Consider the following 19,510-nt stretch of genomic DNA (forward strand, 5'->3'; position numbering starts at 1 on the left):
TGGCTGGTCTATCCATCGTTATCCATTCCTGCCAGCCTGCTACTTTTTTATTCAAGCAAATCTTTTGAAAAACTCCCCGTCTAAATATCACAGGTGTCAACTAGTGTGTGTGTGTCCTTTGAATCATTGATATCTATACCAGCTTAAATAATTGGAAGATAAGTAATGGTTCCACCAGAAGTTATTATTAAGTGCTAAACAATTGTCATGCAGTGCCAGTTGTGGTTTTGTTGCCCGAGGGCTGCATTTTTTTCACCTATCAGGTCTCTGGATAGACACAGGAAATTGACTTCCTTTGTTTTCTTTTTCCTGCCCTTAAACTCTGCAGGTCAGCCCAACCCCGGGATGCATCCGAGCCCTAATGAAGATGCTGTACTGCCCTTACTGCCGGGGACTTCCCACTGTGAAACCTTGCAACAACTATTGCCTCAACGTAATGAAGGGCTGCCTTGCAAACCAAGCTGATTTGGATACCGAATGGAATCTCTTCGTAGGTAAGAACAGTTGGAGGGGAAGGGAGGGGAGGAGGCGGCGGGAGGAAGCCATTAATCTATATAACTCCATGAGAAGTTCAGAAAAGTTCAGCATTTGCTAAATTGAAAACGGGACATAGTGACTGCATGCCTCCGTTTGGTTGTCACTCACACTCTCCGATCAAAGTTTCTGCGGTTTATAGGGGACGATCATTGTTCCGCCTTGGAGCTGTTTTCATTAAATCTGTCTCAGTGTCACATTGTCATGTGATGTTGAAATTCCTAAGCTAAATTCGTAGGTGTGTGTGAGAGTGAGAGAAAGAGAGGGGGGGCATACTGCAAATGTTTGGGTTGGGTTTGTGGTAACAAGCCTAGCAGGAGAGAGAAATTGTGTGAGAGAGTATGCTTTGTGTTAAAGCTATCCTGCTTTAAGCTGCTCTGCAAATATGAAGGCAACACAATCCTTGGTTCGTTTTTTCCCTGAGTCAAGTATGATTGGGGGAATGAAATGCTCTGAGAACCATCGATGTGACAGGCAAAACTATGAGCCCCATAACTTGAGTTAAAAATATGCCAAATTCTGTCCTTCCATGCTCAGAATAATAATAAGGCATCATGCTGATACATAAATAAGAAAATGGGAAACTTCATTTCAGATAGGTGGTCATTCTGCTGCAAGTCAATTTAGGTAGCTCTGTGTCTTCCCGGAAGATTTTTGTTTTGCCTACCATCCAGAAATCATTGGTGGGAAGAGGAGGTGCCCAGCTTCTAAACAACAAAATGTAACCATAATAAAGATAATGAGGAAAAGGGAACAAAAAGAAGTTGATCTGAAAGTCGTCTTCGCCTGACTGAGTGCCACTACAGGGTGATAAGTTTTGGGTTTCTTAAAATAAAATATAAAAAGCACCGTATTAGTGAAACAAAGCAAATATCTGATGTCTTCCCATTCCAAAAAAAGCCCATTGGGTGTCGAGTGATTTTCTTCCCCTTGTCACAAAAAAGCAATTAATTTTCTTGAAGTGCCTATTTCATCTTTCTGCCTCCTTTTGAAATAATTCCCTTTCACTGAATACCTTGGAAGAAAACAAACGCACAATGAGCAACGAGGCAGAACTCTGCTGTGAAGGACAAGCAAAAATGTAGAAGAGCTCTTCACATCTTAATTCCGGCAGAAAACACACCCAAGTGGACTTGTATTGTTATGTCGGGTTTGTAGACTGTGTAGAAACTACAGGAGGCTGGATGAAAAATGGAACAGAGAGAAGGCACACTGAGGAACATATATAGAATATACTTTTAAAAGGTACTTGAGGGAGAAATGACTGTGATGAATCAAGATGTGTTTACATTCTTAGTTATCCCAAGATACACCCTTCCTGGACACACATCATTATGTAAAGTGAATTGCATGAGATTCAATAACCAAAGGGAAATCGGCACACTTCTCTTTCATCCAATGACAAATTATTTCATTGATAATAAGCAGGGTCAATATGAAGTTTTCACCACACTAGACAAAAGACAAAAGACTATAAAAGTGTCCAGCCCACTCAGTTACAATCACATGGAGGGGAAGAACAGGGTTGTGACCATAGACACAGTGTTGTCATGGCCCCATCACCAACCACATTTTTGGGGGCACAACTATAGAACTGTAGAATGAAAAGGTGTTGTATGTGTAAAGGCTCAACACTCCCCCATAATGTGGAACCGAATCTAATCTACTACTAAAGAGAGTCAGCAAATGAGTGTGTACACATGCATTCATGCCATTATTATATGTGGTTTTGTAATTTTTTTTAAAAAAAAACCCGAATGACTGGAGCTGATGGTTGGATGAATAAATGAGTTTGTACACTATAGGTAGGGCAGTGGTGCTTCTATCGTATATTTTTTCTTTTAAAAAATTAATGAGGAATACTTTCTAGTACTAATATATAATGCACAATATAATGTCGCTAGATACTGTAAAATACTATAATAATGTATAATGCATAACTTTGTTATTTACTGCTATTGTTAAACATCCTTCTCCCACATACAACCTCCTAAAATAATGCCTTCCTTATCATTTCATTTTAGCAGTGCCAAATAGTTTGATGATTAAACCTTTGTTTCCTATGTTGCAAATGTGGTGTAGGGGGGATTTTTTTTCAAACTGTTCCTTTTTCCGCCTTCTTTCCCTCAACCATTCCATTTAAAACTCTTGAAGAGTGTGCTCCATTTTTACACAACCGTTTTACTGATACTGGAACTGTCAGGCTTGAGGTTTATGCAAGAGTCTTGTTTGCCAGGTGTGTACATTTTGGGATTAGCCATGACGAGCAGTGAGTCCCCAGGAACACACCCAACAGAAAAGATCCCAGATATAAATTTAATTAATTAATAGGCAGTATATTTGGGAGGGGTTTTTGTACAACGGTGCCTGCTTCTGTAGAGCACATGGAATGGATGAAACATATTTTCTGGTTGAACAAACTGTATCTGAATTTTAATGCTGGGGAACCAAATGCAACTCCACTCCCTTATGGGCATTCCCAATTATTCCTTAAGGCAGTGTTTCCCAACCTTGGGCCTCCAGCTGTTTTCGAACTACAATTCCCATCATCCCTGACCACTGGTCTTGCTAGCTGAGGATTATGGGAGTTGTAGTCCAAAAACAGCTGGAGGCCCAAGGTTGGGAAATGCTGCCTTAAGGCACTGTGTAAGCCAGGGATTGTCAACCTGGTCCCTACTGCCCACCAATGAGCGTTTCCGGATTCTAGGTGGGTGGTAGGGGGTTCTACGGCACAAGCTGAATCTTCCTTCCATCGAGCACTGGTGGGCGGTAAGGAAATTTTACCATCAAGAAAGATGCATTAGTGGGCGGTGTAGCCTTATTGGAGTTGACCGATTGGGTCTGCGTTGCTCTGTGACAGGAGGAAGGAAGTCAAAATGACACTGAGTTGGTTCAAAGAAAGAGTTTATTCTGCTCTCCGGATAGCAGAAGGCACTTGCGTGGTGAGTCCACAGCAAGTCCAAAGAAATGACAAGTTTCATGCAGTATATATACCCTCCAGGCACCCTCTCCCTCCTTCCAACCACGCCAGCTTGTATACGTAGGTTGACATCACAGATGTTCCTGCTCCGGCACTCTTAACCATAAAAGGGATTTCCTTCCTGCACTCCTGACCATAAAAGGATATTCCTGTTCCTACTCCTATCTTGGAGCAAGAGGTCACTACTTCCGAGAACATGCTCTGGCGTTAGTCCCAGACTTGGGTCTCTGCGTCTTTTGTGGTCAGGACATAAGATATGTCTGTGTCTGTTCTACTGGTAAAGTCAAGGCCAGTCTTGCCGTCAAACTGATAAGGGAGAGAGCTGTGTTCTTGTTTTGCATTTGCTCAACGGCTAAAGTTTATGCATTTTAGCTAAGGAGAAATGGGGATTTTGGTGCAGTTTAAAAACTGCCTGCACAGTCAGTTTTGGGTTTTGGAAACCCATTCCTTCAGCGGTAGGTATAAAAAGGTTGACTACCCCGGTGTAAACTGATGGTATAATAAAAATAATATTTTGTCCGATGCAAAATATATCATTGAGTATTAACAAATAGAGAGCCAGTGTGGTGTAGTGGTTAAGAGCAGTGGACTCATAATCTGGTGAACTGGGTTCGCTTCCCCGCTCCTCCGCATGCAGCTGCTGGGTGACCTTGGGCTAGTCACACTTCTCTGAAGTCTCTCAGCCTCACTCACCTCACAGAGTGTTTGTTGTGGGGGAGGAAGGGAAAGGAGATTGTGAGCTGCTTTGAGACTCCTTAGGGTAGTGATAAAGCAGGATACCAAAGATAACTTTGTAGTAAGGCAACGTGGTGTGGTTTTTTTCCTATTGGGAAAAGGAATTCTGTATAATCATACATTCGGCAGGTTTTCAAAAGAAAAATCATAGCTCACCTTGAGGATTGAACTGCAAGCAGGCTACTTCTGTCAGACAGCTGTCAAGCCTCTTCTAATAACAAACACCATATGCAATTCCCTTCATACAAAACACTACATAACTTTTACTAGCCAAATTAAAATGAAAAAGCAGAAATATGCAGCACCACTGAGCTATGAAAGATTGGATAGGCTGCATGAGCGATTTTACCTCTGGAGCTTGTGTCGAGAACCATGCATGAAGAAAATAATATATAACGTTGTGCATTAGTAGTCTTTGCTTAGGTAAATGTGACTGAATGTTTTATTTTCCCCCTCTTCATTCTATTTTTTCTTTGTATGTACCAAAACCAAAGTGGCAAATAAGTGGGGGAGGGAGCTATGCAGCATTTTTTCGGATAGCTTTACTTCCAATTATTGGGAAAGCTGCTGCCACACAGCCTTGCAAGCTTCTCCTTTCGTATAGATTTTCTGTCCCCATATGGCAGCGGGTGGACGATTTATGGCGCCCTCCTGATGTTGTAGGACTACAGCTTCCATCATCCCTGACCACTGATGATCAGGAGGGCTGATGGGACTTTCATCAACAGAAATATAGTGTCCAGGTCAAGGGAAGTAATAGCCCTGCACTATGCTGCCTTGGTCAGAGACCACTCCTGGAATACTGTGTCCAGTTCTGGGCACCACAATTGAAGAAGGATATTGACAAACTGGAATGTGTGCAGAGGAGGGCAACCAAGATGACCAAGGGTCTGGAAGCCAAGCCTTGTGAGGAATGGTTGAAGGAGCAGGGTGATGTTTAACCTGGTAAAGAGGAGGCACTGAGGAGATATAATTGCCATCTTCAAATATCTAAAGGGCTGTCATGCGAAAGATGGAGCAAGCTTGTTTTCACCTGCTCTGGAGGATAGGACCCAAACCAATGGACTCTCCTTCCTGGGGTGTTTTTAAGCAGAGGTTGGGTGGCCATTTGTCATGTAGGATCTAATTGAGATTCCTGGACCAGATGACAATTCTACAATTCTACCTGCAAGGCACCATGTTGAAAACCCCATCATATGATCTACCAAGCCAGGAACACGTGAAGTTCTGTATAAGGTGATTGTGGAAAATTGACCTGTTATCAAAATCATTTGCCAAGCCTATGGATTTCAGTGGGTTTACTCTAAGTATGACTTAACTGGATACAAGCAGATGTGTATATAAACCTTCTGGATAATTTGTATCTGCCTTAGGCCACTCTTAAGTGCCGTGACTGCCAACCATTGTTTGCAGGCTACAAAGAATCCCAAGAATTGTAGTTGGAGAATGTTTGACATTACTGCTGCAATTTTATCCTGCTCAGAATGCATTTTCAGCTTCAGCAACACTAACCTCCCTTCCTTCAAATTTAGCATGTAACTTTGTCACCAAAACGACCCCAGGGACTTAAAAGCAAGAAATCCTATCCTTCCAGGCTCAATGCTTAGAGAGCTTGATTGAAAATGACCTTTCTTAGCTTGAGAATGGATGCCTCACCTCAGAATAAGCCTTGCTAATATGCTTTTCACAAGTTCTCCCTCTCTTATCTCCAGTATGTTGATTGGTCCATGTCACAAGAAGTGGGTGGTCAGCCATTTGCAATCCTGAAGTTCTTTCCCTCCTAACATGTTTCCCAAGAGATTCAGAATCACTCTGAGCTGCTTTGGAAGAATCTGATGATATGGGAGGTTCCTGTTTCTATGTCTCTTGAAGGACAGGAGTTTATTTCTCCTTCTTTGCCCTTTAGTGGTAGACTTTAAAACCTGCAACTCAAGCAAATATGTACCTTACCACTGGAATAAAGAGTGTTTTAGCAACAATGTGTTTTCATTTATTCTTGAATTCTGAAACTGAAGTGATAGGAGTCCTATTCACACAAAGCTTCATAGGAGGAAACCATTTTTTCCTTGTTCTTCCTTCTCTCTGAAGCTTCCTGTGCCTTGTTTAAAAGCTACTTCTGATGGTTAGTGGACCTCTGGAAGAGAATGGAAGATCACGCCTGGGGAAAGGGGAAATCAGTGAAAATCATCCTTCCCATTTCTTCTGATAAGAATGTTAGTCAGATTCCCTTCTGTGAATGTCTGGATCCAACTCCATGTGGTCTAATTTCCTAATAATACCATTGTATCTATTACATTAAATTGCCTCTGAATTCCAGCTTTCTTAGATGCTCTGCTGTGCTACATTCTACTAAGAGGCAAATATTTTGGTTTTATAAGAAACACTAAGGCTGAGTACACATCATGCAGTTAAAATCCATTCAGAGCATATGCACCCCAATGAATCTTGGGAGCTGTACCTTAATCCTCACAGAGCTACAATTCCCAGCACCTTTAGCATACTAGGAACCTTGTGTCCCCCACAGGGAAAGGTACTGACATTCCTTGTTAGAATTTTCCAGCCACCTCACCTGTTCCTCTACAATTGCCGTGGTTCTCTGGTGAGCAATAATAGCTATTAAACCAGTTTAACAGCACAATTCTGTGTATGGCTACTGAGAAATAAGCCTCATTGAGTTCAATGGAGCTTACTTCCAGGTTAGTGTTTATAAGTTGGTAACCTAACTCTGCAATGTGCTGAGTGTTTGTGAAAGAAAGAGCAACAATAAACACAGACATGGCCTCCAAGAAACAATTATAAAATCATTTCCCCTAAAATAATTTCAGGGCATGAGAGATGTCTTTCAAAGCATGTCAGTCATTTTGGCTCTGAAGGGCTCTCCCAAGATCATTTCAAATGTCACATTTGCCATGTTGCATTGTCAGTCACAGTGAGGTAAATCTGGGGCCTTTGCAGATGATTTTTATCGAACAAGAAATGTGCACTTGTTACTCAAGTTTTGTACATGATCCAATCCCCCCACCCACCCAAATCTCCTAGTTGCTACAGAGAAATTGCCTGAAATGAAGAACCCAAAACAATCCATTTTACAGTTATTCTGAATGTGCTGGTGGGTTCTTCGCAGCTCCATGTCAGACTTCAGAAGGAAGCTAATTGGTCAATTTCTGGTCCCTGCCACTTTTGTATGAGATCACCACGCTTGGTCTCTGTCCAGAATCTGACTTTGCAATTATAGCCTTCTCCTCAGTCAACTCTGTGCCCCCCGCAGAGAGGCAGAAGAGGCCCATCGGAACCCACTGGAAACCTCCCCCGAATCATTCAACTCTTCCAGCTCCTCCCACCCTTCCTCCTGATCCAACCACCCCCTCCAGTTGGACTACAACTCCCATCAGCCCCTGGGGGGATGTTAAACATTCTACTCCATCTCTACAATCTGGAGGCAACTTCAGAAGGGAGAGGAGAAACATTTCTTCTTTTCTGCCATCAGATTTTTGTTGGTGGCAGCGACATTATCTCATCCCAAGAGTAGTGGGCAGAATTTGCACCACCACAAAGAGAGGTAGGCTATGCCAGTAATGTCAGGTAATAGCTGAACTATATTTTGTTTTCTCATTGCCATGTCAGGAAGCATCTGAGATCTTACCCCACTTCAAGATGTCACCTACATCTCCTATATAGATGTGGTTAATTCACAGAGGTGCCAATATTTGGTTCTGATAATGAGTCCACTGTGTAACTGTCAATAGAAAATTTACTTTCAATAGCATAAGTGTTCATATGTAGCGGGAGGCTGTAGCTACATTTTGATTCATTGGTTAATTATTTTTTGTTACAATTATTTTTCTCATTTGTTTTATCCTTCCTTGAAGCAGTCTTGTAGGAAAGGGGGAGGGGTATCAGCAGCTCAGTGGGAAAAGATGTGAATGCTCTAGCTCATCAGTCTCATTCCCAAGAGTTTCAAGTAATTTATTTTAAAATGGATGATTATGTTTTGGAAACACTTCTTTTTTCATTTGCTTACAAATCAAAATGCTGACATTTTGCAATTGTGAATTATCCCTAAATTGCCTTGCATTTCAAGGATAGTGCTTGAAGCAACATCTACAAACTAAAGTGGCTTAGGGTTTACTTTTTCTTTGTTTTTTAGTTTGCTACTTTGCTGTGTATTAATGGCTGAAAATGGGTATCGGCATCCTGGCCTTGCCTATGACAAGTAGGAAGTTTCAGTGACAGTGAGAAGATTGGATATGTGATATATACAATACATAAATATTTGCAGACCCTTTGAGGATAAAATGGATGTTGTTCACCTATTGGGGAGGCTACTGTTGTGGATTTCCTGCACGAATATATGTTCACTAATATATGCATTTTTATGCACACTTTATCCTGGTAAGTGCATTTGTGCACATTACTTGGCTGGAGAACTGCATTGCAAAATTCAGAGAAGTGCAAATTTCAAAGGGTGGCTGAGTTTTGGTTCTTGTATTGTTTCAGAAACTGTAAATTAGGTAACTGAATCAAACTTCTCTTTTGTCCCTGCTCCCAGTAAAAATTGCAGCCTGAAACACTCAAATGTCAGCCTTTGAGCCAGTTCAAGTTTCCAATGTGTCTTCAAGGGCCGCCCCATGTAGAATACATTGCAGTAATCCAATCTGGAATTGATGCTTTTGAATTATGGTGCTGGAGGAGACTCTTGAGAGTCCCATGGACTGCAAGAAGATCAAACCTATCCATTCTTGAGGAAATCAGCCCTGAGTACTCACTGGAAGGACAGATCCTGAAGCTGAGGCTCCAATACTTTGGCCACCTCATGAGAAGAGAAGACTCCCTGGAAAATACCCTGATGTTGGGAAAGATTGTGGGCACAAGGAGAAGGGGATGACAGAGGACGAGATGGTTGGACAGTGTTCTCGAAGCTACCAGCATGAGTTTGACTAAACTGCGGGAGGCAGTGGAAGACAGGAGTGCCTGGCGTGCTCTGGTCCATGGGGTCACGAAGAGTCGGACACGACTAAATGACTAAACAACTAAACAACAACAAACAAAATCCAATCTGAGCTTGGAGCACTGTGCCCTAGTCATCTCTGCCCAACAGGGACTGCAGCTGGCAAACCAACTGGAGCTGAAAATTGGCACTCCTAGACCCTGAAGCCACTTGGGCCTCAACTGTCAATATTGAATCTAGGTGTACCCCCAGGCTAGCAGCTTGTTCCTTCTAGGGAAGTGCAACCCTGCCCAGAACAGTCTGTCTTCATACCTCCTGAACTCAGGAACTTGGAACTCTAAACATCTAGCCCATCAATACATTCAAACATCTGTCTAGCACCTTAGCTGCATCTCCAGATTCAGATGGAGCAAATCTGTGGCATAGATTCTTGCCGAGCTTCGCTTACTGTGATTTTGAATAGTCCTTCAACATTCTGGAAAGATTTGACTGGCTTGATGTGTGTGCAGGCAAAATAGCCATATTGGGAGTAAGCTCCCCACGAGGCATGTTTGGCTCAAGCCATATACTTGGAAATGTCAGCTGGCCAAATTTTAACCTACTCTACAGTAATATAGAAGGGGAGATATTTTCCACCCTGGTAATGAAAGGCTGGATTTTGTATAACATTCTCGCTTCTTTGGAGACATGGGATATTGTGCCACTCAGAGCCAAGAGAATTGCCCAGGGTTGCAGTCTGTAAAACCATTTTCTGTTTAAATGTGCAGCTATATGTAATGGAACCATAACCCATCATTAGAGAATGCTGAAAGCAATATACCAACCCTAATACCCCCAGAACTGAGGAAACAGACCCCTTGGAGCAAATGTTCTGCCGTGTCCTCTAAAATGACTAGTAAAATAAGTCGGTTCATGCATTCCTTCAATCTAATAAGAACATTACGGTTCTGTCTTATGCTTATTCAGCTGGGAGTGAGCCCAATTGAACTCAACAGTACTTATTTCTGAGTAGACATGCATAGGATTGTGCTAGAAAGGCAGGAAGAAAAGGAGGTCGATATTCTTTGACATTTTGGAGGCAGTTGGATTCTTGCTTCAGAAGCAGATGCTATAGAAGATGAATGTATCATTTATACTACTGCAAGGTGATTTACTTCATCATGCATATGTAAAACAACACTTTGGGGTCCAGTTATAATAGCTGGAGCAAAACAACCGTTTTTGCCCAATGGAAACTATATATGTAAGGAGCTTTTAGAACTATTTTTTAAAAACTCCATTGGGAGTAGATAGCTTTCCAGCCCATTAGCATTTAATTCAGGTAGTGTAATATTTTACTTGGAGGTGAAAACGCCATGTGTGTGATTTTGCTATGTAAACAAATGCACCAAAAATTGGCTGGCTGCAATTCTGATGCCTTTCAGGTGACCTGAAATTTTCACTAGTTTCTAAACAGTTTGCAAATACCTTTATTCGTAACATAGAGTCTTTTGACGAAGTACCATTACCACTTTTTCCACCCAGCTATTTTCCAAGGGATATTGCCAAGTAATCCATTCATTTTCCTGGTGATGTTTCAGTTTGAATGCTGAAGCTTGCAAGAGTCTTTTTAAGTAAGAGCAGTTTATTGAAATTATACTACGTTTTGCATTATACCGAACTTGCACAGTATCAGAGGTGGTTTGACAATCACAGCTTACTGCATATAATCCACATCCCAAATATTATGTTTTCCTGCTTGATGATTACTTTTTTTAAAATCATGAGGTTGACTTTTAAAAAACACACTCAGAGCTATCTGAATTACCTGTGGAGCCATCTGTGCATGCAATCCTATCACCAATGGCAGAATTCCCATTGGTTTTATCGGAGTGGGTAGCCTTAAATAATCTTAGTGTGTTGTGTACATAGTATTACTGTGACTTGGGGAAAACTAAATTAAGAATTTCTTTGTACCCATGAGCCTCTGTTGACTGACTCCTTCCTGGTGTTTCACCATACAGCTATGCACAAATGTCTTCGATAAATGTCCCCCACCCTATTTGTGATCAGAGAAACTGAGATGGCTATTTCTATAAAGCATTGTGGTGATCACACAGGGCCCCCGGACGTTTCACGGTCTATTGACCCTGTGCCACCACTGTGGTTGCTTTCTTCGCTGCCACCACTCCGCTTCTCACGGGGACACACGGAGTCCAGACAGTTGTTAACATAAACAAATAATCAAGTTTATTTTTAAGTGCAGGAATAAGCGTATGGTTTTGGTTTATTTTTCTCTTGTCAGTTTCTTAAATCTTAGTTCCTAACAACTTCAAACTGAATTATTCCCAACTATCTATCTAACTCCCTAATAATTCCTCTCACTCTCTTACAATACAACTCAACCAACCCACTGCCTATTCCACCCTCTTCCTTCTCCAACACCCAAGCCTCAACTCCCAACTCCCAAACCTCAACTGATTTTTCAAAACCTCCCACTCTATCTTTTACTCCCCCCCTTGCATTCTCACTGGCCAATCACATCACACCCATTTTAACCCTTTCCTTGACCCCTCCTAGGAGGCAAACGCCACATTCATTGCCAAAAAAGAGGGAACGAGAAACTCATTTGCAGGTGCTATATGGGCAGGTGCCGTGTAGGACAGTTTCTTCCACTTGCATTTGTCACAGTGAGTCTCTTGAACACAGAGAAGGAGAAGGAGAGGACAGTGTCTGAGTGCAATTTTAGTTTTGAGTGCAACTCCCAGTTAGCAAGCATAATCATTATCCTTCTGTTTGGTGTGATGGGGTGGCGGCACTCACCTGACCTGTGGTTGGTTGCATTGCTGCTGCTTACTAGGAGATAGAGGGGAGGTTGGTGTGGTGTAAACATACCAGCAGGAGCACCAGATTGGCTCTGTCAGTGTGTTTGTCCTGCACCAACCTCACTGCTGCTTCCTGCTCTGTCTCCCAGAAAACAGCAGCAATGAAACCCACCGGAAATCAAATGAGTGCCACTTGTTAAGTATAGTCATTTAATCCACTGAAATTGCAAGTGCTGGTATGCATTACTATGCATTTAAATCTGAGTAGTTGAGAACTGAATTCTAGAGCGTTCTCTAGTAGTTCTCATATGATTGGCTCACGGTCACATGGGAGGTATCTAGTGAAGAAGAGGCTCCATTTTATGTGAAGCAAGATGACTGTATTTTAGAATCCACTGTGACCACTGCTAAGTCGAATAGAGTGTTGGAGTGCTTCTTCTCTGCTTGAAAGAAAAAGAGCCAAGCTGCAGGAGAAGGTGAAAGTGGAAATTTCTTATAGAAGCTGCAAGGCACGGCCTAACTGAGATACAGAAGGCTGAATGCTGAGCTCTGGAAAGAGAGGAAGATATAGTTGTTTGGAAGTTAGAAGAAGAGACTGTAGGGCCATGATAAGCATTTGATTGTAAATAATTAGATTCATCTATAACTATAAGTTTCTGCAAGCAAAGTTTTTGAATGTTCATGTCTAGACATTGGTTTAATTTCCAAAGAAGAGTGCCAGTCATAAATATGATTTGAGCTTCTTTGCTGCGTTTTCGCTACTCTTACTTCAACACCGCTGTCCCAACACCTCATTGGTTACTGTTGCTGTGCTTGTAGCTACAATACTAGCTTCCCAGTAGGAGGGGCGGTGTTGCTTATCATGAGGGAGAGACAGCAGGGAGGTCAGGGCAGTGCAGATGCATGGCATGAGTGCCAGATTGGCACCACCAGGGCATTCGCACCGCACTGACTTTGTCATTATCTCATCTCTTCTTCTTTTTTATAAAATTTTTATTGGTTTTTCACACTTTATATAAACACAAACAATACACAATACAAACAAACAAACACATAAACAAACATGTATAATTTCAAATCCTTTTTTCTTAAACCTTACTTCACCGACTTCCCCATACCTCCCCTTTCTGCATCCCAGTTTCCAAATTTGTTTCAGCAAATCCTCCCCCTTGAATTTATCTAATTTTCCCTTGTTCTTTTCTTTTACTAATCTTTTACAGCTGTAGTCCCCTTTTTTTCTATAACCTCAAACATTTTAGCATTCATTAATTTTACAATATTTCTTAAGATAAATTTTGAATTTCTTCCAATCTTCTTCCGCCGTCTCTTTCCCCTGGTCTCGGATTCTGCCAGTCATTTCAGCCAGACCCATATAGTCTATCACCTTCATCTGCCATTCTTCCAGAGTGGGTAGATCCTGTGTCTTCCAATACTTTGCAATGAGAATTCTCGCTGCTGTAGTTGCATACATGAAAAAAGTCCTGTCTTTCTTTAACACCAATTGGCCAACAATGCCATTATCTCATCTCTCTCCCTCTCAATAACCAACAGCAATCCATCTTCTGGAAAGCTAACATAGCAGCTCTGCCCCACCTGTTGAGTCACTTCTGGAGGTAACAGTGATGTGGAATACTTGGAGGCAGGGAAGTGGTCTATTTTGAGGGGGGAAATCAGAATTGTTCTTAGGAAAAAGTCTTCTGAGATATTTTGGCTCAGCTCTTTTGCTTCAGGCAGAGTTTTGTTTTATCAGACAGATGATTGTTTTGTTCAAAATCTCCATTTTATCTGCTGCACCTCTCTGGTAATGTGTATTTGGCGTGTGATTGCATTTCATTCTTTATTTTAATTGTTGTTAGCTATCCCATCCTTCTAGTGCTTAGGTACCACTTAGATTGGCTATCTTTGTATGTATGAATGCATACAGACAATAATAAATGGATAAATTGGCCTTGCGGAAATAGCATGATGGAAAATCTACCTGCAAATTACTATTTTCCCCTCTATTAGTGAAGGATTTGCTATGACTGGCATTTTGTTTTAACTGGATTATATTTGTAGTTGGACGTGGAAAAACTAGTCATCTTTAAAAGATGAAAGGGATTTTGATTTTGACCTTTGTGCGATTAAATACAAGAAGCCAATTCACACCAATTAGCCCAGCTTTCATTTACAATCCAGAAACTATATTCCATGCAGGATGATGGGGGGGGGGGAATCATACTTACCCTTCTAGTTTCTTACACTGCTAGTTTCAGTCAGGAGGGGGAAGGAAAGGGTTTTCTAATGTAGCTTTATGAAGGTCAAAGGCACTCTGGATCAAATGTTCTGTGAATTCTAATTGACGCAGCTTTGCAGAAATCATTCTGCCAGCAACCCATATATTTGCTGTTGCGTTGCTCCCATTTGAGGATAAATCAGAGAACAAGGCACTGAGCAAACCTCATCATGCTTATGAATGGTTTGGGAAGACTTGATTCCAGCTTGCCTTCAGTGGGAAGATTTATTTAATATCCTGATGGCAATCTAAATACATAAGCTGCATCAGAACCTTCTAAATTCTTAAAACTGTTAGGAACAAATAATATATTCATTACTGTGCTGACAATTTACAGTGAGTCTAGCGTGTTAACAGCGTTTTGAAAACGCCCTGCAGGTTCTTCAAGGAAATACTTATGCATCACTTTGGTGGCCCCACTGTGCATAGTTTTGGAGAGTATCTTGGAGGGTATTCTCCAATGTTGTATAAGAATTACTGCCAATGGTAAATTCACCTAGGTAAGTGTTTATTATTTATAACCATGTCAAAGGCTCTAGTCCTATACACACTTATCTGGGAGTAGGTCCCATTGAGCTCAACATGCCTTACTTCTGAGTTGACATGTGTAGCACTGGAGAGATTTCTAGTCTCTGTACAAAAGTAAAAACACGTATTCAACCCCTGATGGATTCATTCAGGAGCCCACTGGAAGGAAAGGCACTTCAACAGCAGAAAGGGTAAAGGAACTTCTGACCAGAGTAAGGGTCGAGCCCTTCTGGGCCACTTCTACGCTGTCAAAATAATTTCTCCAAGCAGAAACCAAAACCCTATCATCAGAGCTCAAATACCTGGGTTTGCGCGTAACATGGCATCTGAGCAATTTGACTGATGGGTAATATGAATAAATAATCACAAATAAATAAATAAATAAATAAATACATACATACATACATACATACATACATACATACTTAAAGCTACCTTTGCTTACAGTAATAAAAAAATGTCTTTGCATACATTTTCAAGTTGGGAGTAGAGTTATGCAACTTCAGAAGCTGCCCTGAGCTTTGAAAACCTTCAAGTCCCCTTATAGGAAAGCCTTCTTTAGGAAATGAATTTACGGTGATCTTTTAGATTTGAATCCGCTGTGTGGACAGATGTTGTTGTATAAATGTTAATACTCTATATATTCAAGTTCCTTTGAATTCAGTGGGGCTTACTTTTGGCTAAATATTCTTAGGGTCAGGGTGCATGGCTCCTGCCAAGACCCTCTATGCACACTCAAGGGAGAAATATGCACACAGTGGAAGGTGTTTTCACCATTTCTACAGCAGCTTCTCACATGATAGGGCAGACCAGTCCATTTAAAACTGCCAAAGTAGTAGACTAGTAGGAAACTAGTAAATCCAGATGTGTGTGCTGTTTTGCTTTCCCTTGCAGTTTTATCCATTAGGGATTGATAGAAAGTAGATTCAGATCTACTGGTAGAACTCAGGGTGATTTTCAGGAGATTGGTAAGGGTGTCTGCTTCCCCATTGTTCCACTAGGTTCAGATGTGCCTTGAGCCAAATCAGACAGACTGCAAAGCACTTTGGATCCAGGTGAACTGTTTTCCAAATTGCCAAATTGAAGCTCAAACTGAGTCTCGCGGACGGTGCATATCGATAATAGCAACAACAAAATGACTTTTTGTTCCTTCTAAATTGGGCTGCTGAGACGAGGAAAGCTAACCTGTGTGGAATGGTTTGTGAACTCAATTCTGCTCTAGTATTGAAAACAAATTCTTAGGCCCAGAATGTGCTTAGAGTCCAAACTGTTCTATAGTCCTCCTGCATTTTACACCTGGCTCAAGTTGGTAGATCTTGGGGTGCTAGTGGGGGAGGAGCTTCCACAAGTATGAGGTTTGCCCATCCCTGTACTACAAAGCATAGTAGGATTGTAGATCAAATGTGGAGAACGGTTTGTGGTAGGCCCAGTAACTAGGTTCATAAAGTGGTTAAGAAGACAGCATTGTTCATCATCTTCCTGTGTAGCATTGCTCATTTGCCAGCCCAGTTGGGTGTGGGAGGAAAGGACATTGTGAGTGAAAGAGGGCTTTGTTGCATTCTTCTTCTTTGGTGATCGTTCACAGAGTAAGATTGTCTTCCATGAACAGAGGCCTAACAGTGGGTCCGTAAGTGACTGTAGGGGCCAATTCTGGATCCACATGTCCTTCCACAGTGGGGACATAGATTTCTGGGCAGGAGTTAATCATGGTGAGGGTTTGCCAAGTGTGCCTTCCACTTAGCATGTTTCTCCCTTTTGTCCTGAGTTCAAGGGTCTTCAAAGCCCATGACACCTTTGGTAAAGGCTGCTCTCCAACTGGAGCACTCGCAGGCCAGTGTTTCCCAGTTGCTGGTGCTTATACTACATTTTTTTAGATTTGCCTTGAGAGAGTCTTTAAACCTCTTTTGTTAACCACCAGCATTACACTTTTATTAATAAAAAAGCTGGAGCTAGTGAAAAATTTGGTGCTTTTGAGTGTTGAAAGCGCTTCACACGTGCTTTCTAGTTGTAACCTCAGCCTTCCCAAAATATTTTTGGTTACCACTTTCCTTGGCTCCAGCCACCATCACCAGTGGTTGGGCATGATACAAGTTGTAGTCTAGCAACATCTTGGAGGGCACCAGGTTCGGGAGAGGCTGCTGTAAGCTAGGTCAGTATCAGTAGCCTCCATTTTGCAGGTGGAGGGGAGGACTGAGGCTGAGAGGGTGTGACATGTTCCAGTTCATGGCTGAGGCAAGATTGAAACCAGGGACTTCCTGATTCATAGCTCAGTCTCTTGGCCATTCTACTATACCAGCATTTCAGGCAGCATGGAGCTGCTGTTAAATGCAGCAAACCTACACCTCCTTGTTTCTCCCCAGACATATCTACTGACACAAAAAAGTGTGCGCTGGTATCAGGGACCAAGTATTTCCTCGCCTACACTGAACTTTATTGCCTGGTTCTGCTAGAGGACAGGGACACATGTAGCATGACATTATGTTGCCAGTTCTGGATCACTGGAATGAGACAGGGCTGTTGTTTTGGGTACGGCACCACATCTGCCCTGTCGTCTCTTTCCAGCCCTAGTTAAGCTCTTGCGCTCTGCAAGGCTGAAGCGGCATAATAGTTGCACTGAGCCCAAGGAACCAACTAAACCCCAAGAATTTATGGGTCTCCAAGTCAGCACATGTTACTGGGGAACCATCATATAAAAGAAGCATCAATAACAACAGCTTTAAAACGCTTTGCTATGTTTCTTTTCCTCGCTATCAGTTTAGCGATGTGTTTTGCATGGCGTGAGTGGAATATACGGGGGCATGGTGCGCTATAAAAGTCATTTTGCTACTTCTTTGAGATGACCTGCATAACTCACAGGTAGCAAAGCGTCAATAAAACCTTTATATCAATACAAACTATTACATAGTATACAGTATTGCTGGATAGCTATACTGACTTGTGCTATAAAGAACCAAAGTGTGCCCTGGCACGACAACATTTCTTTTTTCTTTTTTAAGATGACCATCCGTTTACCTTAACAATGGGAACATAAAAGAAAGTTTCCAGAACACAATTTGGAATCTGTGATGTAGCACTATGAATCAGACCATAATAAATCTCATGGCAAACAGGTGCAGCGGGATTGATAGCTGATGAAAGTATTTGATTTGCTCCACATTTCCTATCAACCTTTCCACCCCACAAAGTGCCATTTCTATTTCATATTGCAGGCAACAAATATACCCAGATAATTGCCCAGTGAAATAAAAATAAGGATTTCTGATTTCATAAATTCGTCTTTCTAATAAAAAGAAAAATTATATCAGAAGAGTAATGAACAAATGGCAGCCTCCAAGCTAGATAAACCCCCTGAAGAAACTTTACTGCCCCTTTCACTAGTTTTACTAATTTTTAATCCAGGTAAAAAAAATCACCTGCAACCTCACTTTTAAGGAATAGTCTGCACTGTATTTTACTGCCAATCTACCTTTTGAAAGGACCTTTCAGAAAGTTTCCTCCCACAGCCACCTGCCCAGTCGATGGAATGAAACCATCTGAACACATGTACTACAATACGCACACAGCCCTTATTGCTAATAATTAATGTCAATTTTATTATAGAACCTAACAATCCATAGAGAAGCTAGGTTCTTGAGAACATAACTGTTCCCTGAGACTACAGAAGTAGGCAGTCCTGACTTTGCAGGATGGCCATTTTCGTAAAACTCTGTGAGCCAGAACCGGCAAACATTTCTGACTTCTTCTTCCCTGAAATAAGGCATGCATTCCATTCCAAATGCTTCTTGTGAATGTGGAGATTTTGATGGGCAGACAAGAAGTTACCTATTAACAATGAACAGGGGCTTGTTCCATACATATGTCCAAACGTTCACACCCCAGTGAGCTAGATGGAAAATCTATATGTGCAAGAATTGTACGTAGCTCCAGATCAGATATATAGACATCAGGAGATGCTGTGTAATCAATTTGGTATTCCCAAAAGCCTCCTTCATTTATTCCCCCACCCCTCCTTGTTTCAGCACGATTTATGACTACAGCTCCCTAAAGGACAGAAAGGAAAGTGAGTGGGTAATAATTATACACTTGTGTAAGCACAACAGCTGTGTGTAGTGTCATATACAGAGTTCAAAGACACATGACATTTAATTTCTGTATTATATAAATACCGTTTACAGGAACTAAAAGCGGTTCTCAAGGACCTCTGATCAGCCAAACGCCAATTTCCTCATGACCAAGCATTTATAGATGGCAGAATGGAATTTAACTTAAATTTGGGCTCAGACTCATCTTTTGATACTTAAACTTGTGGATGCCTTGGAGAAAGAAGAGTGTGTTGGAGAATATAGCTAAAGGATACTGGCTGAATGCTTTATGTTATAAATTATTTTGAAGGTCAGTGTCCCTAATGTAGGTGGCATGGGACCATAGATGCAATGTGCTTCAAAGCAGTTACTATTCCTTAAAGCAATAATGTCCAGACCTTTCTAGTGACCTTGCCAGGAGTACCTTTGTTATGCAATAGCATTTAGCCGAAGTGCCATTTACTGCAGCTACAGATGCCAACAGGAGGCTTTCAAGAATTGTGATGAAGATCCCCAAGAAACATAAGGTTGGCTTGAAAAGTCATGATATTTCAAGAGAACTGCACAATGAATTCTTTCAAATTTCCTTTTCATTATGGGTCTGCAAGGGACTTGTTATCGTGC

The 19,510-nt window shown here is 41.6% G+C and overlaps 1 protein-coding gene across 2 annotated transcripts in view; it reads left to right on the plus strand.

Moving 5' to 3' along the window:
* GPC6 (glypican 6) overlaps positions 1-19,510 on the plus strand; it is an 826,581-nt gene that overhangs the window by 623,182 nt on the left and 183,889 nt on the right. For both annotated transcript variants that reach the window (XM_082218698.1, XM_082218699.1), the window contains exon 4: positions 329-494. In XM_082218698.1, coding sequence (XP_082074824.1) covers positions 329-494 — 166 coding nt within the window. The remainder of the gene's footprint in view (positions 1-328; positions 495-19,510) is intronic.

The sequence above is a fragment of the Podarcis vaucheri genome (genome assembly GCF_965113315.1).
Source record: "Podarcis vaucheri genome assembly, chromosome: 4".
NCBI lineage: Eukaryota > Metazoa > Chordata > Lepidosauria > Squamata > Lacertidae > Podarcis > Podarcis vaucheri.